The sequence below is a fragment of the Aedes albopictus genome, chromosome 3, assembly GCF_035046485.1.
Source record: "Aedes albopictus strain Foshan chromosome 3, AalbF5, whole genome shotgun sequence".
Classification (NCBI taxonomy): Eukaryota; Metazoa; Arthropoda; class Insecta; order Diptera; family Culicidae; genus Aedes; species Aedes albopictus.
The window spans coordinates 91,516,913-91,543,229 of NC_085138.1; the positions used below are offsets into that span (position 1 = coordinate 91,516,913).

General features: G+C 39.5%; 4 protein-coding genes across 6 annotated transcripts in view; 2 read left to right on the forward strand and 2 right to left on the reverse strand.

Moving 5' to 3' along the window:
• The window catches only part of LOC115266799 (pseudouridine kinase-like), a 123,225-nt gene extending 105,075 nt beyond the window's left edge, over positions 1-18,150 (forward strand). Inside the window, exon 4 of the mRNA XM_029873405.2 lies at positions 17,365-18,150. Within this exon, the coding sequence (XP_029729265.2) occupies positions 17,365-17,984 (620 nt within the window). The 3' untranslated portion in view covers positions 17,985-18,150. The remainder of the gene's footprint in view (positions 1-17,364) is intronic.
• LOC109423719 (uncharacterized) overlaps positions 1-21,329 on the reverse strand; it is a 29,543-nt gene extending 8,214 nt beyond the window's left edge. The window contains exons 1-2 of one of the 3 annotated variants that reach the window (XM_029873345.2): positions 21,086-21,329; positions 5,958-6,244 (exon numbers count right to left, since the gene is read on the reverse strand). In XM_029873345.2, coding sequence (XP_029729205.1) covers positions 5,958-6,244; positions 21,086-21,129 — 331 coding nt within the window. In that variant the 5' untranslated portion in view covers positions 21,130-21,329. Of the gene's footprint in view, positions 1-5,957; positions 6,245-20,943 lie in introns of all 3 variants that reach the window. The other 2 variants (XM_019698727.3, XM_019698718.3) reach the window with 2 other exon arrangements.
• A 1,122-nt stretch (positions 21,330-22,451) lies between these two features.
• On the reverse strand, positions 22,452-23,627 carry LOC109415339 (uncharacterized). Its single transcript, XM_019689226.3, has 2 exons — positions 23,421-23,627; positions 22,452-23,202 (listed from the first exon to the last, which is right to left on the reverse strand). The coding sequence occupies exons 1-2, from the start codon at positions 23,557-23,559 to the stop codon at positions 22,664-22,666; spliced, it is 678 nt and encodes a 225-aa protein (XP_019544771.1). The 5' UTR covers positions 23,560-23,627; the 3' UTR covers positions 22,452-22,663.
• Positions 23,628-23,721: 94 nt separating this feature from the next.
• LOC109415338 (very-long-chain (3R)-3-hydroxyacyl-CoA dehydratase hpo-8) lies at positions 23,722-25,308 on the forward strand. Its single transcript, XM_019689225.3, has 3 exons — positions 23,722-23,956; positions 24,471-24,591; positions 24,653-25,308. The coding sequence occupies exons 1-3, from the start codon at positions 23,880-23,882 to the stop codon at positions 25,139-25,141; spliced, it is 687 nt and encodes a 228-aa protein (XP_019544770.2). The 5' UTR covers positions 23,722-23,879; the 3' UTR covers positions 25,142-25,308.
• Positions 25,309-26,317: the final 1,009 nt, after the last annotated feature.

Below are 26,317 nucleotides of genomic sequence, written 5' to 3' on the forward strand. Positions count from 1 at the left end.
AGGTGAGAATCGCTCAGCCAGTTAAGTGAAATGAAAAGTGAAAATGATTGAAAAAGGCAGTATTGTGGTGAAGCGGCAGGTATGAGTTTCTTTTTTTCGTTCAAAATGTGCAAAGAGGTGTCACGTCGTTCATCGAATAGAAGTTTTGGATTGAAAAATATAGAAAAACGCGTCCCGAGGACCGTCCAAATGACCTGGTTTTCCAGTATGCCATGCTCGGAGACGTGTCTCGAAGACCGTCGGATAGGTTATGTACGATTTTCGGAATCGGAAGACGCGCCTCGAAGGCCGTCGAGAAATGAAAAAGAAAGACGCGCCTCGAAGGCCGTCGAGAAATGCAAAAAAGGGGCGCGCCTCGAAGGCCGTCGAGAAATGGAAAAGAGGGACGCGCCTCGAAGGCCGTCGAGAAATGCAACAAAGGGGCGCGCCTCGAAGGCCGTCGAGAAATGGAAAAGAGGGACGCGCCTCGAAGGCCGTCGAGAAATGCAAAAAAGGGGCGCGCCTCGAAGGCCGTTGAGAAATGCAAAAAAAAGGGACGCGCCGTCGAGAAATGGAAAAGAGGGACGCGCCTCGAAGGCCGTCGAGAAATACAAAAAAGGGACGCGCCTCGAAGGCCGCCGAGAAATGCAAAAATGGACGTGCCTGGAAGGCCGTCGAGAAATAGAAAAGAAAGATGCGCCTCGAAGGCCGTCGAGGAAAAAAAAAAGTGGCGCGCCTCGAAGGCCGTCTAGAAATGAATAAGAATGACGCGCCTCGAATGCCGTCGAGAAATTTAAAAGAGGATCGGGGAAAGAGAAAGAGAGACGTGTCTTGAAGGCCGTCGAATTGATTTTGAACTTCAAAATAGTGAATGAGGAACGTGTCTCGAAGAACGTCGTGTTTTAATAGCATGGTTTTGAAGAACTGGAAGTTGCACCGGGATGATCGTTACAAACACATGTGTTGTATTTGCCTCGAAGGCCGCAGGCTTGGTTGACTTTGTTTTGGAATAATAAAAAAAGGAATCGACGGACACGTCGTCGAAATGATTAGTGTACATTTTGCGAAGTGGGACGACGCTTCTAGGAAACTCGTGGAGAAATCTTTGGTTTTGGACTTAAAAAGCAAAAAGACAAATCTAATCGACTGGTAGATACATTCTTTGAAATTTGGACCATAGGCCGTGTTCGAATTCCAAAACCGTTACAATAGCACTCCGAACATGTTCAAGTTGGAGTTTTCATTCGTCAAGAATAAACTTCCTGAAGTACTTGTGTACGAATGATAATGGGCCAATGAGTCGTTTTGTGAAACAGAATTTGGACTGCACGGTACAGCAGTGATATCATTCGTCATCGCTCTGCTAGTAAGATGCGAATAGTTTGGCTCTATCATGAACTTGAAACTTAGTCATATGTTTGATCACTTAAATTGCGCAATGGACTAGGCAATGGACTATTTTCTCTATCAACTATTGCAGAATGACGATGCTTTTATTGAATGACTTTATATTGTTCGTAAACCTCAAGTGGGTTTAAACTTCTGGGTTTCAACGCCGAAGATCCGACGCAAGATCCGTTGACGAAGAAATAACTATGACAGCAGTCGCAGGGCAGTTGGTTATTCTGGTATTTGACCGCGGTTACCCGTTAGTTGTGTGAGTGCTGTCATGCAAATAGAGTATTTGCATTGTGCTATAAGTTAATGTTGACAGATTTCTTGGTATGTTAGTGAGGAATTTAAACATGTGCAGTATTGCGTAAACCTTCGTTGAAACGCTCATGTAATTCAACGAAGCAAAGAAAATTTTCAGTGAAAAAGGCAGTAATGCTTTACATTTGTGAAATCCCTCGGTAGGAGCATTTTTTCTCGTTTTTCTTGAGGGAAGAAGGAGAATGTGTGGTATATGTCTGACAGTAAGCATCTCTCAGTGTGTTTAGAGTCTTATCCCCCAATATGTCAACAGACAACTGATAACGCATGCACATTCCCCACCCAGGGTAACGCCCACGCTATCGATTGACAGCTGCTGACGACATCACAGCAGGCCACGACTCTTCCTCTTTCTTTGGTCAGCGTTCGACCACGTCGGACGTGCAGTGTATCTGGTCGCTGCGCTGGGCGATTCTCATCGAGAACCATCAGATAAATTCCCACAGAAAGCAATAAAAAAAATGTAGAAAATGAAAAACATGCACTAGATAATGGACTAAGTCATGATCTTATTTACATTTTAATGAGAAGTTTTATTTCATATTTCCCATCATCAATTCAGAGGCGAATGAACCAGGAGGTTTGAAAACTTTATAATAATAAAAAAAAATATATCCCATCCCCATCGGCCCTCTAAATTGACTTCAAACTATTTTCTGAAAAAGGTTACGATGATTATTCGAGTTGAGCTCTGGAAAAATATCCTAGGCGAGTCAAAGAAAAAAAACTGGTAGCCAGGGTATATCAGATCTCTCTTGAATCTCTTGAATAAATTTGTAAAGTTTATCTGAGATTTAAATATTTCTAGTGGAATTTTTTAAATAACTATTTTTAATTGTATTTACTGTATGAATGCTTGACACAAAAGCAACATTTTTAGTCATATAGGCTATAAGAGGATTCTAGAATCATCATAAATCCAAAATAAAAGACATAAGGTTTTATGACAGTTCTTAAAACCTCTTGGTGATGAAAATGTTACGTGGTACATAATACTAATACACAACCTAGAGGGACTCCTAAAGTACTATTACTAATTAATCCATTGTAGAATTCTCATGGGTAAAAATATTGTTGAAGTAGGGAATAAATTGATCCAGAGATCCTTGAAATTTTCGTATAAAAACTCTTAAGAACGTTTTTAAAAATGATTGGGTAATCCACCAATTGAATTGAATTGTTCGAAAATTTATAAGTGTTATCTCAGGAAAACTTACTTGATGGATGCTTCGAGGAATCCTTGGATAATTTACTAGTTAAATCTCTAAGGGATGGCAATATATATGGGAAAATCTATGAAGAATACCTTGGATAAACACTGATCCAACTAGAAAAATCGATGATTTACTATCTGAAGAACATGTCCAGTTGTAGTACAGGAACGAATTTGATGAAATCACCAGGAGGAAATGTAAAGGAATGCTGGAGTCAATATGTCTTTTCTTTTAATTTAACAAGATTTTTTTTGTAAAGTAAAGACAGCCTCGTGCGGTTCGCGTCACCAAGCGTATAAACGTACCATGCCAATGGGTGAGCGTTCGATTCCCGCTCCGAGTCATGAAACTTTTCGCAAGAAATGTTTCGTCCACGTATCCACTGGTGCTCGTAATGTGTGTCATGTCCGTTGTCTAGTGTTAAGTTTTGGGCAGTCTGTACAGCCTCTGGCTGAAGACGGTGTCCGCGTTTTTTTTAATATACTGACCATTCCACCTAAGAAATTCTATGCGAAGGACTTGTAATACCTATCCTAACCCTAAGACCGTTCGCAATACTGTTTTATTTTGTATGGCGAGTTTTAAAATTTTTAAAACTCGCCATATAAAATAAAACAGCATTGCGAACGGCCTAACCACTGGTATTACATGTTTCACCTGTTGTTATAATTACAAGTTTTTCAGATTAAAAATTGTAAATTATAAAAATGAAAACTTTAACAAAAGTCTAGAAAATGTACGCAGTATGCAAATTAGAGAGTGCATTTCCATTATTTTAAGCTTCCCGTTTATACCATACGTTATTCAAAAACGTAAGTGTAACTTCGTAACTTTCTAAAACACATCTAGAGAAGAATTCAAAGATCTCAAAACAATCTTATCAAAAAAATCTAAGAATTATCTAAAACAAATCTTTCGATTAGGTTGAGAAAAACGTATACGGAAAATGAATCTATAATATGATGAACGAATGAATCTATGATATGATGAACGATCATGACCTGGTATAGAGTATTTCCAGCACAATGCACGAATCGCGTAGACACGATAGGCACGATAGGTTTCAATTGGAATGAAATGTTGCAAATGCTGTATATCATCGGTTGATCTGTATTATACAGATTTTTGAGCATCTGTACAGATTACATTTTAGGGCCCATATAGCCGAGGCGGTAAACGCACGGGTATTCAGCATGAGGGTGACGGGTTCGATTCCCGGTCGGTCCAGGATCTTTTCGTAAAGGAAATTTCCTTGACTTCCTTGGGCATAGAGTATCTTCGTGCCTGCCACACGATATACACATGCAAAATGGTCATTGGCAGAGGAAGCTCTCAGTTAATAACTGTGGAAGTGCTCATAGAACACTAAGCTGAGAAGCAGGCTTTGTCCCACTGAGGACGTTACGCCAAGAAGAGAGAGAGAGAGAGAGAGAGACAGATTACATTTTATATTCTTATATAGGAAATTAATTTCTCATAAGAATTTTGTACGGAATACAGATTTCTGAACAAATGACACAGAAAATCATCTGACATCCCTGCTCATGTATGAACTTCTATCTAAAAATGTTTTCCACCTAACTTTTGGAAAGGGCTAGTAAAAAAAAAACATAGTAATCTTCTTTAAAAAATTATAACTCAAAAACAATTTGTTGGATTGGATTTTGGATGTTTTCGGATGTTTCAGGATATTTGAAGGACTTCAAAAATAAATACACTGTTAGTAATATTCATCGCGAATCTACGTTGAATGTCATATATATTTTTTAAAGCCTTTCCCTCCGATTTTTTTTATTATTTTTCTTTAGAAAGCTGACTTTCAGTCTCAAAATTTTCCAAGTAGCCCAGGCTTATCAAATGTTTCTAACGATTTTTTTCTTGAATTTTTATTTTCCTTCGATTTCAAAAATGGGCAAAAGGAAACAGTTTTTGGGATTTTGGACCCCTCGATTCGAGACAATTGTTGGCTTATTTAAACTGTTGTAGTTCGGAAGCTTCTACTAAAATTCTCTCAAAATAAAATGTTGTTAAGAAGAGGGTCTGGGACCATTTGGGCAGGAGCACCTATTTTGGGCACTTGCTGCTATAACTCAGTCAATTTCAAACCGATTGATTTGAATTTTTGCACACGGCTAGATACTGTGCGTATCTGATCGTGTCTGTAAAATCAAGTCAATCGGCTCAAACATAACTGAGTTATATCAGCAAGTGCCCAATAGGTGTTCCTGTCCAAATGACTCCAGACCCTAGTACTACTATTTACAGTCATAAAAAGTTGGGTTGGTCATATTGGTTCTGGTTGTAGGTTTGAAGTTATATAACAAAACATTTTTTCACCATGTTGGCAACCACCGACTTTCAAAATGATTGCACCATTTGAAAGCAAGGGCATGAAATACACAGTATGAGTAAATTTATGGATGATCAATTGGATGCATTCTTAATGATTTCATGAAGATTTTGATTTTCAGGCGATTCTTTAAGGAATCTGTCAAGAAATTTTCTAACCATTATTCTAGAGGTATCACTGTTGGGATCTTTGAAATATATACCGATTGTTTTTTAGTAGACAATTATTGAAAGGTATTTGAGAAACTTATTGCAGAACTCCCGCAGAAACTTGCCGAAGTTTTTTTTTTTAAATGAATTTTGTCAAATTACAAGTTCTTTTTTAAATGAGTCTTCGTGCTAAGGTTTGTGGATTGTTCACTGACTTATAAATTATTTGGAATCAACATTAGAATAACCAGCCACAGAAGTCTAATGTCGCGACTGTTCGTGTGACTAACATCTAGTTTGCCACGCCCTTTACTGCGTCATTAGCGGTACCAGAAGTGTCAAATAAATTTTGTTTACCAAAACAAGAGACCCTCTACACGATGAATACTTGCAAGTAATCAAATATGGCAATTAAAGTTGTCTATATAATTAAATAGGAAAAGTGACTACAGCGCCATTGGAGTTCTAGTGTATTTCTATTGAATCAACTAAGCGGAATTAATTTAAATTTAAAATTCTACTATGTAATCGTTCACCATCGATAATACTTACGTGGTATCAGGAATCCCCGGATTTCATCGTACCCGGTCGTGAACGGATCGTACACCCATCGGCACCCGACGAAGAACCTCCGCTGGTAGTCATCGTTCACGTCCGGCAGCGATCGGAAGCAATGGGTCCACAGGCCCAACCGATCCAACTTGGCTCCGGTGATCCGATAATCACTGACCAACCAGCTGGGTGTCGCAAAAGCCACCAGCACCGTGACCAGAGCTATGACGAACACCCCCACCCCGCAGTTTCCGGCTAACGAGCGGCGCTTCATCATTTGAATCTCACTGTAATGAACAAATTGAGGGGTTATTTATCGAAGAGGCAAATGAATCATTTTCGGTTTTCGGTGAATGGGAAACAACCCCTCGTTCCGCTTAATTAGACACAAATTGGCGGTGGCACTTTTCGCAAAACTTTTTCGTGTTCTTCTTCGTTTGAGCTACCGATTGCAACTCCCCATTTCGCGGAACTAGAAAAGGGAAGTCGTTAATTTCGCGCACTTTGTAAAGGGACTCCATCCAAGCAGAACGACGACGATGACGACGCGACGAAAAATTCCCACCATTCATCAAACACACTTTTGCACACCCCTTTCCATTCTTCTGTACGAGCGCACTTGTTGCATCCCTTCACTGATGGCAAAAAACTTTTCTTCAATTGCGCCACTTTTCCGGATAATATCGCCCTAGCACGCGACCGGGATTCCACGGTGGGTCCTACCTCTTCTTGAATTTCCACATGGTTCCGGTTCTTCTCGGAGTGTTCTTTCTTCTCACGAAACGTATCAAACTGCAACTAATGAGGGATTATCGAAGCGTTTAACCCTTTATAAAAAGTTCTAAATATCGATGATTAGCCTATCGGTGGGCCAGTGATGAGCGAAATACCTACCCGCTTCAAGATACACGGCTAAAACGTTGTTAACACGTGCGCGGTCAACCGTACCCACGTGTTCTCTGGGTTTAGGTCGTGACCCAACCACGCGTAATTTGTGGCATTTGCTTGTATCCGCGAAGGACTTGTAGCGAATCAATTAAGTGTCTTGTTAAGTCGTATTGTTAACCAATGGTGATCGACAAGAAGCTGCGGACCTGGTTCCGACGAAGGTTTTATGCGGCCAGCGAACGTAACCGCCGATAAGCAGTTAGAATCGCGATGTAAATGTACCTTACATCTCGGGCTGAAAATCCCCATAATAAAGAGTCAATTATAATTCACTTCACCTACTTAGTTCTCCGCTCCTTTTTTTTATTTCAGGGCTTTCGTGAGTCAGCTTGTGCAAACAGACTACATGTTGTGCACAAATTCCGATCATATTTAGGTACCTCAACCGCCTTAGAATTTTCAATTGTTCCTCTAGCTGAAGGTTATCACCAAGCAGCTGAATGACCAAGTATTGTTCCCCAGTCGCACTCCACTGATCATACTTCAATTTTCATACTCAAGGTTTGTCACTCATATCCACGCGGTAATTAACGTTGACTTTGCATACCAAATGGACTAACGGTTCACATGTGTGTCCCGTCCACCGCACCGTCCCGAGAGCCGATCGTGGAACGTAAACCACACCGCAAGCAGTTCACAGAATGTTCCATTGTTCTTTGGTCGACTGGCTACAAAACCGCGTAGAAAGGTCACGCGGTTAACCACATAAAGTTCCCCACCCGGCATCGGTGATTAGACGATCACTCGGTCAGTGAGTATCGTATAGGTAGAAAATAGCAACCGATGCTAAACAACAACTTATTAGCCATGGCGGTGTAATCGTTACATGACACAATGCATGCAAAGTGGCGCACATTTTCCCACACTGCACAGTGGTCCACGAACCAGATTTACGAGGAAAGATGCATTCAACGCCTTCAAATGAGTTTTTAGGCAAATATGATCTTCTACAAAGTTGTCCCTAATAATAAGGCCCTCTTTAAAATGTGCATGAAAATTAGGGTGGTCCATATTTTCAAAGAAATTGGTATCCAAACTTTTTTATTTGCAAGAATAACTGTATACATTCTTCGGGAAAGCTGTAGATCTATCAATTTTAAGCAAGTTTGCTGAAGACACTTTTTATGTAGCTTTAAAATCGACCGATCTAGAGGTATTTTTCTGAATAAGCTGAATTTGAAGCATTTTCCCATAGTTTTCATAGGGTGATGCCAGACCAAATCGTTTTATTGCTTTATCTTTTTCATTTCAATTTTCTCATCAAAGTTGTTTAATGACCATTTTTAGAGCTTTGAAAAACGCACATTTTCGTGCACTGATGATGTTGCTACGTCATTTCTGTGAGTCATATCTGGTAGAATACTAAGAGGAATCTCAGCTGGAAGCTCGATTGAAAGAATCACAGAAGAAAAATTAGGAGGAATTACTGGAGAAATCCGGAGAGAAATCCCTGAAAAAATCCGAGAAGAATCTTCCAAGGAATACCAGTAGGAATCCCGGCACATATACCTGAAATAATTACACTAGGAATCTCTGAATATGATAGAAATATTTGAAAGAACACCAGGAGTAATCTGTGTAGTAATTCCAGTAGGAATTCCTAAAGAAATGCCGGCTAGAATTTCAGAAAAAAAAACTATTAAGAGTGGACTACGCGGTTTTTCGGACAGGTAAGGATAAGCTGAGGAATTCGTCAAACCTGAACTTTTCGGCTTTATTTTGATGCAGATGTGTCATTACATGAAAGAATCATAATATTTCTGAAAATAATGCCAGAGATTTGAAATTTCAAGTGCTTGCAGGACATTTTCTCGAAATCATTGAAAAACATATGGTCCGGTCTGACTTAACGCCGGCCAATTGATGGAATCATTACACTGTTCGACAAAAAAAAACTTTTGCCGTGATCAGAGACCCCATTAGTAGGGCATAAAAGCGCATGGAAAATGTAGAAAAATGCCATTTTCAAATCTGTTGGAGCACCCCTAGAAACTTTTTGAGATGAGTTTGAATTTTATTCATTTTTGAAGGTTCGACGCAAGCTTTAGAAATCATCATAAACACATTTGAAATGCAATTTTGTGCACCGCTGAAATTTTCACAGATCCGAGAAGCAACTTTGATGAACAACTAGTTAAAATTTCTACCTATTACGATATTCCATTTCATTGATACATATCCGCGAAGGCTTAACTCTGACTTATATAGTGAAAATCTTTTAGGTTTTTTTAAATCTAATCCCATAAAGCACGCCCATATTCATATCCATTTAAAAAACTTCAATGCGTTAATGCCATGCAGCTTCAGTCTTTCAGATACTTCGAACGCCTCGGAATATTGGATGGATTTCCGCTCCAGTAGGAGAAAACTTTCTTTACAAGTTCTCCACTAGGTCACTAGATGTGACGTCCGTTTTCTAGTATTAATGTATTTTTCAGTCTCTGACGGAAGAAGATGAAAATTGTATTGATTCTGGAAAGCTATACGAGAAATTTTAGGATATGACTACAAAGGATCCACAGTAACAAAGTAAGATTGATTCATTGAGGTCAGCATGAGTGTTTTAAGGAAAAACTTTTCCAAATAAATTAATGTTCTAATTGAAGTTTTCAAAACCTTTTTTGTTGCTTATTTTCAAAATTTATTGTAACATTTGATATCAAATGTTACTTTTATAATCATATTTAAATACCAATAAACTGCGATTTTGAATGCGATGGATTAGGATCACAATTCAGGAAAAATACACTTCGTCAACTTAATTCAAGGAAGTATTTTGTTTTGATCGAATTTTGAGTCGTGCTTAAATTTAAATATCCATATATCGCTTATGGATGAGAATGCTTTTCAATGATTTGGTGTGTACCTAAGTAACCGTTCCGAATTGCTCAACATGGTGGATATCAAGCAGTTCCATGTTCTTAAAAATATAAATACGATGCGGAAAATATATTCAAATTCCAACGACCTCTGCATTGAAACAAATTTTGACTATTTGGACTAAATAAATTATATCAACTCGTCTTAGTGCTTCTGGATAGATAGTATTTAACACTATATTAACAAATAGGGTCTAGGACCATTTAGGCAGGAGCATCTATTTTGGGCGCTTGCTGCTATAACTCAGTCAATTCCAAACCGATTAACTTGAATTGTTGCACATAGCTAGATACTATGCGTATCTGATCGTGTCTCAAAAATCAAGTCAATCGGTTCTAAATTGACTGAGTCATAGACACAAGTGCCCAAAATAGGTGATCCTGCCCAAATGGTTCCAGACTCTATGCCGCTGGAACTTATAAAGCAATTTTACAATCGTGGAGGACATGATTGAGCTTGAAATTAAGATTGGAAATATTTATTTTACTACATGACAAATTTAATTAATTTCATAGAAGTGTCTTCAATGGTAATACCCCAACATTCACATTCTTTATAGTGAAACTAACTAAAATGTGATGAAAACAACAGTGCTTGTACGATTACTAATAGTAAATGGGGAATGTTCTCATTTTTTGCTAGCATTTTTTAGGGTTGCATTCATTGTTTTGAACAGTCGTGAACTTAAGCCATGTTTTCTGCGCAATGCCAGCTTCAATTCATTGTATTGAAATAGGTTTGTTTTATTAAATAAAGTTATCAATTTTACCACCTTGGTATGGCTAGGAGGTTCTTAGAAACATTAAGTAAAAATAGACAACCCACGAAAACATTGGAAACGTTTTTTTTTGTACTGATCGCAATTAGATTTTTTAATTTTTTTACACAGGCTTACCAGCTTACTTAGTAATTTGAAAAATCGACCGGATTTTCATCTCGAAAATTTTAATTAAATTATTTGGATCATAACCCGAATAAAACGGTATCATACATAGGCCATACGGGATATCATTTTCTTATTATTCGTGTTATCATAAACTGGATTATAAATCGATGTTACAATGAATCATATCGATGTTACCAGTTATCATTTATGGAGTTTTAATGATAGACCGAATGGGTCGTTAAGTATCGTTACCATTCAAAAATGCTGTTTTTCTCGAACAAAATTTTAGCAATATCATTCATATAATAATCGCTTTATCATATTGTTTACGATTCAGTGAATAATTAAAACAAAGCGGAAATATTTCATGAAACATTTTCATCGACTAGAAAAAATACACCCCTGCGAGCATTCGCTGGACACTGTCAAGTTTCGTATAATTATATGAATCGTTGTTTACGTTGTGGTGATTTTTTTTAACAGTTCACAGGATCTGAGGCTGGATCGGGAATCGAACCGTGTTTTTGATGCGCTTGCTCCTTATCGCGCGGTGTCTCCGTACTTCGCCAAATTGAATTGTCGGTCGCGAGTGTTTACAAGTGGTAGTGGTTCTAGAACTGAAAATCCTGTTGAATTCGCGGAACATCTTCCTTGATCAGCAGCTCTAGCATTTGCCGCATCGGAAGGTATGTTTTTAAGTAACTTGAAGTGATTAGCTGGTAGCAACTGCTCGCTGGAAACGTTAACGGCAGCAGTTATCAGTGTCGTAACAAGAGCCTAAAATTGTCTGCACTACTGGTGTGTTTTTCGTGCTTATAAGTGCCGCATTTCGTTCCCTACCTCTCTCGAAGCTCCGCCCGTGTTCGGTGGTGGTCTAGGTGGTAGTAAGCGCGGTAGATGAAAAGTGTTAAATCCATTTTTGTGCCAGAAATTGTGCCGAACAATTGTGCGTTGACCTCATGAAAAATGAAACAACAGTGCAAACTAGTGTGATGATCTCTTATTTAAATCACACAAGTTTACAAAATAAAACGAAAGTCGTGAACTTCTGTCAACGACCAAAATTTTTGAAGCACAATTTAGTGCTGATTTCGAAACCGACCTTCAAAAAATTTAAAGTAGAACAGTTTTTGAGATTTAGCTCAATATCGAGTTTTGCAACTTTTCAAAATATGTATTTTACTAAAATTCAAATATATTGCGTTTTGTTCAACCAATTTTAAATCTTTTTCCATAAATTAAAAGCTGAATACAATACCATTCGGTCATCTGAATACAGGTTGTGCGTCAGATTGATGAAATTCAAGATATTGGCGAGTTTTAGGGACGATCTTCTTAAATTTTAGCAAAATTCCCTAATTTTTTTGAAGAAATGTATTTTTTTCAATAAGAAAAAACCAACTTAAAAATTCTTTCTCGACGTTTATTTGACATATCATATGTAGGCGAGTTACAGTAAAAAATTCAGCTCAATCGGAGCATTGATTACGGAGAATGAGGTGTGTGAAGTGAGCGACGTTGCTTAAAAATAGAACAATAATCGATTTCAAATCATCAACCTTGTATGGAAAGTCGAAAAATTTTCCGCTCTACTGTAATTTTTTTCCTTCGCGTTTTCGAACTCAGGGCATGATTCTACACCAAAAATGATCATCAGCTTACCGAGTTCAAAAATGCTGTAAACTAGTGTCATTAATAACACTAAATATTGTGATAAAAGTCAAACGCATTATTTTTGTCGCTGCAATTTTGGTAAATCCTATTATTAAAAATGATTGAATTATTATTCAACGTATCAGTATCATACGTTCAATAATAATTAAACAATTCTGAATTGTTGAAATTTTTCAAGTCCTATCATTATATCATAAAACGATTACTGCTTGTATAGTTATTATTGCTCCAATGGACATTGTATAATATGAACGATGCCATGAATAGTATTTTTCTATGCGGGAAGTGTAGCATTTCGAAGTTAAATCAAAGTAAAATAGTTATTTTGTTATGATTAGATAAGGATAGGGTCGATAGGCGCTTGCTTTTTGTGATTGAATTAAGAGAAAACTTCAAGGATTTGTATTATATAAGTCATATTTGATTCTTCCCGGATATTTATCAATGGAATGGAATGTCGTAAAAGGCTGAAATTTTGACTAGTTATTTATCAAAGTTACTTCTCAGATCTGTGAAATTTTCAGCGGTGCACAACATTGCATTTCAAAGATATTGTATTTCAAAAGTGTTTATGATGATTTCTAAAGCTCCCGTCAAACCTTCAAAAATGAATAAAATTCAAACTCATCTCAAAAAGTTTCTAGGGGTGCTCCAACAGATTTGAAAATGGCATTTTTCTACATTTTCCATGCGCTTTTATGCCCTACTAATGGGGTCTCTGATCACGGCAAAAGTTTTTTTTTGTCGGACAGTGTTAGAGTAATCATGGCAACCATCTCGGATAGAAGCTCAGCAGGAATCCTTGAAAGAACCATAGAAGAAATCCCGTAAAGAATTATCAAAAAAAAAAATCCGGCACGAATATCTAAAAAAAAATCTAAAGTTGCCTGAAGAAGGCTCGTCAGAAATATATATTCTTTCATATTCCTTTTCAGGAGGAATCCCAAATGGGATAACAGCAGAAATTTCGGAAACAATCTATGAAGGAGTTCAATCCCTGAAGGGATGTCGTATAGAAAAACTAAAATAATTCTTTCAGGGCTTGCCAAAACAATCCCTGTAAAAATCCCTGAAGAGATCTCAGGAGCAGTCGCCACAGCAATTCCGGAAAGAACTTCTGAAGGAATGCTGGGACGGATTCTAGGAAGATTTTCGAGAGAAATGCCTATAGAAATCCCGGAAAGAATTCCTCATCTTATCTAATCCTTACCGTTTTACTGACTTCTCTGCCTTCTAAATATCCCAAACCTCTATCCTAACCCTCAACCCTATCTTCTGCACTATCCTCTACCATAACCTCCTACCGTACCCTCAACCACAATCCTTTACCATACGCCTACACTATCCTCCCTAACTCTACCCTACCATCTACCCAGCGTTTGCTGATGGATTTCAAAATGGTGTCAAATATCTATTTTTGATTTCTGCTGATCGATAGATACCCATATGGCAAAGTATCCGAAGCCGCATTGCAGTTCAATAGCATACATTCTGGAGTTTTGATAGCCATCTTGTAACCACCTCGACAACCTAATGAATGTGTATGCCAAATTTGATTAAAATTGCCTAACGCATTCCAGAGTTTTGCCGAAACATACATATAAACATACAAACAAATAAACATACACTCCCGATCAAAAGTTTGGGGTCAACATGTCATTTTTTTAGGCCCATATCTCCGTCAATTTCCGTCCGATTTCAAAACCCTAGATCTCATTCAAAAGACAATAAGCCAAAGTAACTTTAAATATGATTTATGCGAAATTTTTACAAAAATATTTGTATGTAAACTTAGGCAAAATTTTCCAAATTTTCTGATAAATAAATATAAACTTACGGCAGTGTCACTGGAAATTGGGTCGACCAAATTTTAAGATGAGAGCGGTAATATAACCTATTTTCTATAAGCTTCAACTGCTTTTTATCGACCTTAGCTAAAAAAATCTAGAAACAAAGTTATTAAGTAAATTAACTCTTGATGTTATCGACCAAAAGTTTAGGGTCACTATCGTAAAACATGGAAAAGTGATTTGTAGGTATCTTTGTCATCTTTCATTCAATTTTAATTCTTCTTGGCTTATTTGAAACCTAATTACTGCACTGAGCCACATATATTTGTTAAAATTTACATACCGTAAAACGGGGTATCATTGATCAGCGGGGTAACATTGATCGACTTGACCGACCTCATGAAATGTTCAAACAAATATTTTTAATCAAATCAGTTTCTGCTCACGAATGGTATGTCGTAATCTGCTGTTATTTAGCTATTAAATGACATGTAATTCTTGAAAATTGAAATTCATAAACATTAAAATAAATCGATTTTTCCATAACTGTGTTTCGTAACGCATTATCACAAATTATCATATGCTTGGCATGAGTATTAGATACAATAATTATGAGGTTCGAAATCACTGTATTACTTCAATATGATATCCTACAGTTGGATTAAATGAACGAAATTTTTATGAAAATGCTCTTTTTCAATAGAATAAACGATTTATTAAAAGTAGGGTGTCAATTCCTTAAGCCATTGCCTACCTTCAGGCGTTATTCGCGGTTTGGAGGATTTTAATCTTAAAATAATTCAAAAAGTACATAACTTGTAAGAATTTGGACAACCCACAGATAACAGACGTTTATGCTTACATTGGCAATGTGTGTAAAAATGCTCAACAGCCATTTTGTATGTAACGAGCAGCTGAAACTCATGTGGCAATCATTAAGAGATGGCGCAGTGATCGATAGTCAGTGATCGCTTTCAAGATTGCATGCACTACGCAATTTTACACTCAAGATTGTATTCGGTCTTGAATGAAACTGGAACTTTGAACTATTCTTGCATTCAAGTTCGATGTAATGTTGCAATAAGTTGAGTAGATGGCGGTAGTGAGCCAGCGTATATCGTTTTGAACATTTACACAGGATTCTGCGAAAAATTTGTACTAGCATAAACATCTGTTATCTGTGCACTACCTATTCAAAAACAGCGACCCCGAATTAGGAAGTAAGGGTATTTTCAACACAAACGAAAATTGATCACTGACATGATCAACGGTACCCCAAATCAAGAAAATCAAAAATTAGATTAAAAAGCCTATTTAAACATGTTTAAAAGTTTTACAATACTTTTTCGAGTAGCTCAACACATAATCAGAGGGCCAGTACTTGCTTTAAAAATATAAAACAAGTTACATTTGCTTTAACAAGAGAATTATTTAAGAAAGATCGAACATTCTGATCAATGTTACCCTGGATTACGGCACTAAAACTTAACGTAAAATTGAAATGTGTTAACTTTACATAACATTTTTACAAATAGAAATTGTTGAATACGTTCAATTAAAGACATCAAACGTTAATTTAGTTAATTATCTTTAAATTGAGCCAAAAAGAATGAACATTGAACTCACCAAATCACCAAATCATGAGTATTTTTAAACTCACTTTTGAGTTCGTTTTTGCATCCCGTTTCATTTGCTCTCTTTATTGTTATCAAAGAGTGAAGAGCAAAACAACCCAACTTTGAGAGTTCGATGTGGGAAGCCAAAATTGAGTGAGATAGTACCGAAAGTTGAGTAATTTTAACTGACGGTTGAGTAAAAAGAACTTCGACGCTAGGTACTTTGGCCGTTTACGCCTAAATGCAAACTACCCACCTCAACATCGACTCTATCAACTCAAAATTGGCTTCCCGCACGCAACCTCGAAGTTGGGTGGAATGAACTCACTTTTGGGTACTTTCGTTTCTCCGTGTACAAACATATATACATTGACAGTTATATGTATTGATTTACAATTGTTATTAGTTAACTTTTCAAGAGTTAACTCTGCTGAAAACATTAACTAATAATTATCAACCATTGTCAAAATTCCCGGGAAATAAATTTCTTTCGCATTGGAAATGAGGCTCATAGGTTGTGACAATATGTAATCGTTTACTCCACCTAGGGAACCAGTCACAAACTATATTGTCCACTATGAACAAGGCATGGATGTGGGAAACATCTTCTCTGAAGAAAGTATACTAAAATTTTGCCTAATTCTGGACATATTCTCGTCAAAAGGACTGCCCTATTTATAGGACGCTGGGCGTTCGGGGCATCTGTCCTATAAATAGGACGCTGGAGGGTTATATTGGGTTAATGAAGATTGGAATTCTCGAAGGTGCACACTGAGAAAGGTAAGCTACTCAAAAGCTTCGTTTGATGATTCCTTGTGCAAGTTATCATTGTGCTCATGCTCATGCTCATTCGTTTATTTGGAAGGCTTGGGCGCCACATGGGCATACAGGAGCCGTAATCATTTATACATGTTGAATGTTTGGAATGTTGATTTGGATGCTATCAAAATAATTTCATGTTTATAAACTACGTAAATTCTAAGTGGGGAGGCGGAGACGGTTCCGGTCCTAGCCAAATGAACGAAAGTCTACGATGAGGGGAGAAAATCTGAAATGACCTAAATAATAGAAATAGAACTCCAATGGCGCTGTAGTCACTTTTCCTATTTAATTGTATATATGACTTCAATTGTATTAATTGATTGTTTGAAGTATTCATCTGGTAGAAAATCTTTTGTTTTGGTAAACAAAATTTATTTGACACTCCTAGTACCACTAGTGACGCTGTAAGGGCGTGGCAAGCCAGATGTTAGGCACACGAACAGTCGCGACATTGGACTTCTGTGGCTAGTTATTCTAATACCTAAATTGAGTCTCCGTAGTTTAGTAACAGTGTATTAAGTTAATTGACCTTCTGAGCCTCTGAGTTATACTCATGAATAACATGCAGATTCAAACTTAGCACATGTACACAAAACACATAAAGCAATTATCAGAACAAAAGCAAAATAGTTGCACCTCTTAATAGACATGCATATTTTACATAAACAACATACATTATTGTTGTCAAGCTACTTCAAACAGTCTCAATGTCACAATATGAACAAGCCAACAATCACGTAAAGATAATGAATTGCATTTTCCATTTCGTTTCGTTTCATATCTGTATGCAGTTTTCTTCGAGCCAACGGACATGCGATTCGCCGCAAAACCCTTCGCCGCTTCGGACAGTGCCTTCAAAGTCATACGCTTCGTCACCCCCAATCTGTACGAGCTGAGGGAAATGGCTCGCCATCTCGGCTACCAGGAACCGCTCGCCAACACTCTGGTGGAAAACTTCAGCGAACTGGACGACCTGCTGCGAGAGGTCCGAAGCCTGGGAACGTTCGTCGTCAACCACGTGGACAACGTAATTGTCACCTTGGGCAACTACGGGGTGGCCGTTGTACGCCGATCGTGCGAACATACGCCCTTCTTCGACTCGAGGGGCGCCTATCAGCGCAGAACCGGCGACACACCGCAGGTGCGATTCTATCCGGGCCGCAAGTTGGACTACATTGTGAACGTTTCTGGTGCGGGCGATAGCTTCTCCAGTGGCTTTATCTCGGCGATGCTCGAGGGCCAGATGGAACCGGTGTGCGTCGAGGTGGGCTTCGAAGCCGCCTGTTGCGCTCTCGGATCGAAGGGGGCCGTGGCCGATCTGTACTTTGACCGGAGTCACGCCTGCTGGGATAAGGAGAAGGGTGCCCGGTTTATCACCGTGGAGAAGACCGAGCCATTCGTACTGGAGTAGGCGTGGGATTTTTTTTTGCGAATGGTGCATTTATCGTTCGCTTACTGTGCTTGTGTCATTTTGCCTATAAGCCAGTCGTATAGATTTTAAATGTCGAGGGAAAATTGTCTCTCTGAAGTGGTACACAATACGGCAATTAAAGTATATTTTTTCTCAACTATCCAGACACATTCTGCTTTGTGAGGTTTGCAATTGGATGACAGGCCCTTATTTATGCATATGTACTCGTTTCACGGTGGATAGGAGACCCTAGTATGAGGTGCACATTATGTAAAGAACGAAACATACTCGTGCGGTGTTAAACGAATATAGAAATAGAATGTTATCATCACAACACACGTCATCCGAGCCACTGACTGTTGGACTGGACTTGCGAAGGTATAGAACTATACTTGAATGAACACCACACGTGTATTATACGAGCTCGTAGGCGCAGGATAACAAGCCGCGACCGATGTGGGTCACTGGACTGTACCGGACAAAGGATTTGTTTTGACGTTCGTCACAAACGGTTGTGGAAAAAATATTGCAAGACAATGTAGAAGTGTGGAACTTGTAAGTACACCCAGATCGTTGTAGTATTATTGAATTATAATTTGTTTTATCTTTTCCAAGCGAGTCTCTGGATCATTCTCTTCCGAAGACAGAACTCACATTTTGTGAGTTTGTCGGGAGCGGGATTCGATCTTAGGTCATCGGCGTGAAAGGCATGCACTTCAACCTTCCGCAACTCGCGTGGTTGTCTACATCCGTCAGCATCACGCTATTGCTGCTGAGTACAAAAAGCGAGATGTTTTCAAAGTGTTGCTCAAAATACTACAGCGCCATCACTCGAAGGTTAACCAAATTTTCCAAACGAAGGATTCAGAAAGTTTATTGGGGTTCCACAAGAAATTCGTCTCCAGATTTTTTAAGGAGTTCCTTTTCGGTTTCTTCAAGAAGTTTGTTCTGAAATTGCTGCTATAAAGAACATTCGGAAATGTATATAGAACCGAGTAAGGAACTCGATGAGGAATACCAGGAGGAAATCCAGATGTGAAAAAAGAACTTTAAAAATTTAAGAAGTAACCTTAGGAGGTATACAAGAATTAGAAACTTAAAAAAAAACTGCCACAGACTAAAATTCAGGAGGAATCAAAAAGGAATTCTTGAAATAAAATTGGAAATCCCAGAAAGAACCTCTTGAAGAATCTCAGAAAAGGACCAGGAGATATTTGATCTAATCGATAAGCAGATGCACAATGCAAAGTGAGTAGAGTGAGACGTCTGTTTGTCTGTACTGTTCTCATATCTCAATTAATTGTCAATAACTTCAAAGTAGTCACTTTTATTCAGCACTGAATCATTTGTCACTATCTAATTCATACCCTAGCACGGAAGAGGTCAACTCAGTTCATATAGCACCCAAAAATCGTGCGAAAACAATCGTCACGCAACCGAAAGTAACGCAAGCGTGACATCACAACACATATCACAAAAGGCAACAAGTAGGTAGTGATCATCAGAAAACAAGTGTGATCGCCGCGTGAACGACATTATACTTTATTATTGATTCTGCGTGTCACACCTATGATACTAGACTAGAACATACAATGAAGGTAATTGAGATCTATGGAATAATCACATAGGAGCTCTCTGAATAAATAGGTATGAATTAATTTGCTTTTAAAGGATTGCTGGTCAATGACGCTATGATGTATTCAGCTAGAACAATGGTAGATATTGACGCTCGCGGCGTCAATATTAAAAATATCATGTTTTAAAATTTAGAGTTGCATTCAATAACAAACTGTTCCAAGTTACGTTAAATATTGTTATCCCAAGTATACCAAACAGATAGTAATATTGACGATGATTCAATTTTGGGTGTATGTTATAGACCTAACCCCTTCCCAGGTCACTCCGTTACACAACGCAACGGCCAGCTTACTAGAGGAATAATCAATACTTAATTCTACCCATAAATATTCAAGACTTTTCCTTCTCTACCTTCGTTGCGCGTTCATCCATTTACGTGTCGTGCTTCGTAGGTACCTACGTACATATACGTAAAGGCTGTTCTGGAACGGTCAGACTAGAACGGCCCCGGTCCGGCAATAGTTCGCAATCAGCGAAAGGCTATTTTGAGGTCAAGCATGCAAGGGTGTAAATACAAATGAAAAACAAAAGGTTAAAGCAGTGAGCGCCAGGCATGCATCCCCTTCTTATCAAGCGATCAAACTGATAACTTCAGGATTGATTCTCGCTCAACTCGGCGTCCATAGAAACCTGCACTGCCAGGGTGTAATTAAATCGTTACCAACAATTTGATGACCTGCTCATGACTCGATGCGCGCAATCAACCAGGAATACACGGGTTCGGTATCTACGAAGCGAATCTACTCTAGATACGACATCAGACTACTGTCTATTGATTTCAATTAAGAGCACTATGACCCTCTTGGGAGCTGTCGCCCACCTTCTTAATCGTTGAAAACAGAGAAAACATCTTCCTGCTCGAGGTTCTTGTAGGATTGCTCCGATCGTAAACACCACATTCTTGCAACTTGTGTCATATATGGATATTCATTTTCTTGGCACTAATACAGCTTCAAATCGAATCGTTACTCATCCAAACTGCTTCTGTAGGATGGAGACTTCTCCCCATCACTCTCCTTGGTCACTGGCTCACACCCCTCAACTTGAAAGATTCGTAACTTCAACTAAACGGTGATTGATCGTGATTCACGTACACGATCTAGTTTTCATTGATCAACACTTTGATGACGCCGTACCGTGCATGCTTGGATGGAATCACTTTTCTTCACAACGTATTCGATTGTATTCGGGCGTTCGTCGCCTTCTTCGATCTAAAATTTCCGAATCTAATTAAGAAAGTTACACACTCTGACGGAGCACCACCGCCATTTTCCGTACCACAAACATTTAAAATCCCCAAGCCCCAAGTCTGCGGCCATACTTAGTCAACCACTTTCCCCCTAGAACGCAGTTCGCGAGCACTTAGACGCACTTGATTGACCGCGAGAATGCCTAACGATACGGATGCTGGAACGATACTAAGCTCACTCCTAAATTCTGTTGTACGCAAAAGGCAAACTTACACCGTCTTGGCACGCCCAGATATCAGTTCCGAATTCGCTTGCATTTACACACGGTGGGAAAACAAGATAAAAGTGAAACGTTAAGAAGTAGTCAGCCCCCTCCGAACACCTCCGACACACTACACTAAAAGCACTTTTGGTGTGAGCGCGGCGATCTCAGGGCCTCGCTTTTGTGTCGCTCGCTGCTTCACCAGACTGCTAGCGAACACAGTAGGCTACGTGTGAACGGGCCGCCCCGCGTCGTAAGGCAACTCGCTCGCTACAAAACCGGACTGCGCTTACGATACCTACATCCCCAACACACATGCAGCCGTAACTGGCACGGTGAGCAGCAGACCGCGTAACCGCTCTGTGTACCATCACTACTCAGCGCTAGCGGTCCGTGTGTTCGAACGTTGGTTAGGTGTGTCACCTGCACCACTGTAGTGGTAGTCTCCACCGCTCGTGCCTTTGTTTGCTTCATGAATGAATGAACTAAGCAAGCGGTTACCTGTGCGTACGAATGCAGGCGGGTGTACGCTCCCTCACACTACAGCGAAACTACCTAACCAAAACTGTGATGCCGCAGCAGGTTGCATACGAATCGCACTATTATGCTGCCAACTGTAAAGAATTGAAACCTATGGCTGTCATGGGAGATGGTAGTTTATGTAATTAGAGAAGTTCATTTTGGTTAACATTCCTTCAGTGAATCACTTGCATCGCAGATGCCTAATGACAGTCTGATGAGCTTCTGATTGACTTCTGGTACAGATCAAGTAATCCATGAAAAAATTACACCAGAGTGTTTACATCATTCTCGTTGAAACCGCCGAACTTTGGTTCATCTTCATGAGTGATTCTCGTCTCTGTGTCTTGTGTTACTGGTTCTCTGATCATTTCTTGACTAATTTTTGTTCTCGTTGTGCAATAAGTCGTACTCAATGCTGGCGAGGAATAAATTTTCATTTATTTGATGCTCCAGAACCCTGGTTCTTCACAGTAGCTCTATGACTTGAGCGTTCAAACACGTTGTACTTTGCTTCGCACTCCAAAATAGTTTCATTATAGGTGATACTTTCGACCTAATCGCGCGCCTCTACCACAACTCTGTAGGTATTTTACCAGTAGTTGAATGAGGGCAGTTTGAACGATTATATTCAAATCTGTCTTCCAATCTCAAAGGCAATCCTTCCAAAGCTGACTGCGACAGTCTTTTTACAAGCCCATTTTCTTGTGATCAGCATGGCGCTGAATGATTGAGATGAATGCCAAGTATTCTTCAAAACTTCACTGTCTCCAGGATGATCGTTCTAGGCTATTGTGGGAAATACTCGTTCACACATGTTCTGAGTTTTCTTTCCAGAAACGCCTCCGATTGAGTTTCTTGTAAAATGTTTTTATTATAGCAAAAATGCGTATCTAAAGATCAATCGATCGCCCACGGTGCGATCTGGACGGAATGTTACGCTCTCGAATGTAGCGAAATCTAGCCTATGTTTGATGATTCGTTCGTTACTTGGTTCTAAGAGATTGCTTCTTACGACTACTTTGTATAAAACTGTCTTGGCAAAGCGATAAGCTACCTATCTAAAACCTTTAGATATCCGTGTGTCCTCCACGGTACTTGCGATCGTCCATTGTATAGGCAGCCATTTCCGAATTGGCTATATTGTTCAGCCGACGATAGGTAGCTCGCCTTGCTTCCACAATGAATAGAATTCCAGCTGGAAACAGGAAAAATACTCCAACAACTCCCAGAGCGAACGCCCAGCCCATACCGTTATGCTCCCAGTTGGGCATCCAGTCTCGACCGTCTCCATTGCACCCAAACGTCAGCACGGCAATGAATCCGCAGATCGCTCCTACCACCATCGTGGTTCCGTTTGTCAACAGCAACATAATATAGCGATCATTATCCTTCGAGCAACCCAGAAAGACCAGCGTCATTACACATCCCATCAGGAGCAGTGTGAAGCAGAGCGTGAAAAAGAACTGCACCGCAATGAAGAATCCAGGCAGAATATAGTCATGCAATATGTAATATTCCTCTTCGAATATCCACATGCACCCGGTGAAACGCGTGTCGTAGAACCTGTGGATATCCTGGAAATCGTTCAGACACAGCTCCCATAGTCCTAAAATTGAAGAAACATTTACCCAATAGCACTCCAACTGGAACGTAAACAAAACAAATTTGTTTTGTTTATGTTCGCAGTTCTGACATCTTCAGCAAGTGCGACCGACATGTTCGCTCCTGGTGGTCCCCTTCCGCCCATCCCTCTTTCATCACCAACAAACGATCAATCAATGACACACCCTGCCAAACTGCGATCGGTTTCGCCCGTCTACTTACCCAAATTGGTAAACTTGGGGTTGACCAGTTTCCCATCGGTTGTCAGCCAGTACGGCGAGCAGAATGATATCAGAATAAACAGGAACGCAGCCGCCGTAAATCCGACGGCAAATTTTCCAGTCTTAGTGCTTGCTCCCATCTTGACGACGACGAACGATGGACGATTGTTTGACAGTGACTGAGCTTGCTACGATTGCATCGCAGTGAACCACACCGAGACGTGTTCATTTCGGTGAATGTTGCTTGGTGGGATGAACCGTTTGTTTCGCATAACATGTTTCAGATGGCAAAGTTGGCAGCTTCGAATGGGTTGTGATTGTTGTTGTTTGTGATACCGGCACTTTTTTCTCTTTGCGTATCGAAAGTAAAAGTTCTGGTTTGGCTATCAATATTCATAGCTCGAAAAACTGAATATCACTTCCTGCCGGACCCTTGAAGGAAAGTGGTTCAGTTTCGATCATGGCGCACCAACGAAAAGAACAATCTGCAGCGGTTAAACTGTATTTGATTCTGTACAACTCCGTACAATTCCTAGGGTAGGTAAAAGATCATCGTCGCACTGTAATCAGCATTGTTATCTCAGTTATGATAAGAATACCACTAATTTTAAGACTTTCTTGCATCATTTCTGGTAAATCGTATTGAAACTGCTGCTTCAGCGAGAAATGGGTATGCCTGCATACACTACTGATCAAAAGTTTGGAATCAGCCCCTCGAAAACATGGCATTATTTCAAGCCCATATCTCCGTCAGTTTACGTCGGATATCAGAAGTCCTGCAAAAAATGTGATACTTCTAATCAGTTGAGAAGCCTTTTACATGGAAACTACACTGGAATTCGGCCGACCTAGAACAAACGATTCCTAGACGCTGCCGCTCGTTCAAACAGCTTGCTACAATCTCATTGATAATTATCTTTGGCATCAATCTACAGGAGTTTGTTTGCAAACTTCAACAACCAAGATCCAGCTTTACATGCTAGATGAACGCACCTTATCTAAAAAAGAAAAACAACATTAAAAGATTATTCATACCTTTCATCATTCACAGATGGTTCTACATATTCGTTCAGTTTGTGATGCACGTTTTTCTCGAGGGAAAACCTACTACAGAACTTTGGAATCGTGTTGGATTGCCTACGTACTATTTCCAAGTACTCACCGTAGCTGAGGTAATCCACCTCTCTCTTGTCAATATCAACAATCTTCAATAACAGTAATATCCATTCGCAGTTCTTCCACGCTCTCTTCCGCCTGGTACCGAGCAATCCGTTCATCACACTTCTCCAAGTGTTCGGTCGATGCATGGTGGTCGTGGCTGCCATCGAGGGAACTCCCGGCGGCAAAGTATCCCCGGGACTACCGATTGCTCTCTTCTGCTGGAGCCTGATGGAAACAATCCGTTACAGTTATTACGTACTTCATCTGGCCCTTCCTAGCGTTCCTCATTTCGTGACCTGGCTTCGTTACACCATTTTCATTCCGCTCTACCCAGCTGGGTTCATCGGTGAACTGTTGTGCTTCTACTGGGCCCAGTCTCACTTCCGCGAGACGGACAAATGGAGCCTCTCGATGCCGAATCGGTTCAACTTTACGTTCTCATTCTACTACTTCGCCTGGATGATGAGCATCGGCTATCTGCCGATGTTCCCGCAGATGTACTTGCACATGTTTGGCCAACGCCGGAAGGTTCTGGCGGGCGAGAAACAGAAGGCCAAGTGACTTCCGTTGAGGTACGGGGATACGTAGTCGATTTCGGATGATTGCAGCATCCTGAAATTATAGTCAGTTCATTGCATACTCTATTCGGCGTATAAATTCGAACATCCACATCATCATTTATGTATCTGTCGAAAATACAATAAAAATCATTAGCTATTTGTATGTAACATCACAATATATTTATTTCTCTGGCCATTCAGATGACTTCCTATATATCCAAAAATGACGAGAAAAAACAACTGAGAACTTTTTCAGAGACGACAAGGGAGCGTCAAACTTCAAAAGAAAGCCCGCGAAAACCTTTAAAAACATCCCAGCTCAAACTTCTGTAGAAATCCAAGAGGAAACTATAGAAAAAAAGCTATCGGAAATCTCTTGGAAGACATTACTACAGAAACTTTGGAAGATGCCTCGGAAGAAATTCCTGCAGAAAATGGTAAAAACTTCTTAAACCCCTTGGAGGAGTTCTATTAAAAATCATAGGAATAACTACTGTAGCAAGGCCGGTAGAAACCCCAGGAGAATCTCCTGGAGAAGCACCAAGAGGAACACTACTGGAAGGAATCGTGGATTCAAGAGGAATCCCTTAGAGAAACTCCAACAGAAATTCTTCAACAACATCTGTGATATATTCTGAGAGAAACTCTTGCGGAGATCTCAGAATAAATCCTGGCAAAAATCCCCGCGAACTGGGAGCAATACCGGAAGATTCTCAAGGGAAAATCCTGAAAACAAATGTGCAAATCTTTGAAAAATTCTGGTAGGAATCCGGATGAATGTTCGGAAGGAATTCAAAAAGAAATGCCAAGAAAAATGTGAAAAATACGGAAGGAATCTTATGAAAAATCCTGGGAGGTATTCCAAGAGATATTTCCAAAGAAATTCAAGAAAGAAAACCTGGTAGAACTTTTGGAAAAATTCTTGTAACTGATTTTCTACAACACTAACACTACTAACTATCTCAAAAAGCGGGCATGTTGAGTCATATTGCCAGAAAATATTGATCTACTTTGGAACATTATAAAAACCATATGGGGGAGAAGTGTGAAGTTGCAACTGCGAAACCTTATCTTCCATCATCAATCCCTTCGGTCGCAACTGAGGAACTCATCTTGTTGCGTCTGTATACATGCTCGTTACTCCATCCAATACTACAGTCCACTGTGCACGAAAAGA

Bases quoted from the DNA above. Each gene is read 5' to 3' on its own strand.
- LOC109415339 (XM_019689226.3), bottom strand. From the start codon at position 23,559: ATGGGAGCAAGCACTAAGACTGGAAAATTTGCCGTCGGATTTACGGCG. The intron at 23,203-23,420 runs GTAAGTAGACGG...CTTCAATTTTAG, and splicing joins CCCCAAGTTTACCAATTTGG to GACTATGGGAGCTGTGTCTG.
- LOC109415338 (XM_019689225.3), top strand. From the start codon at position 23,880: ATGGCGCACCAACGAAAAGAACAATCTGCAGCGGTTAAACTGTATTTG. The intron at 23,957-24,470 runs GTAGGTAAAAGA...CATCATTCACAG, and splicing joins AACTCCGTACAATTCCTAGG to ATGGTTCTACATATTCGTTC. The intron at 24,592-24,652 runs GTAATCCACCTC...ATCCATTCGCAG, and splicing joins AAGTACTCACCGTAGCTGAG to TTCTTCCACGCTCTCTTCCG.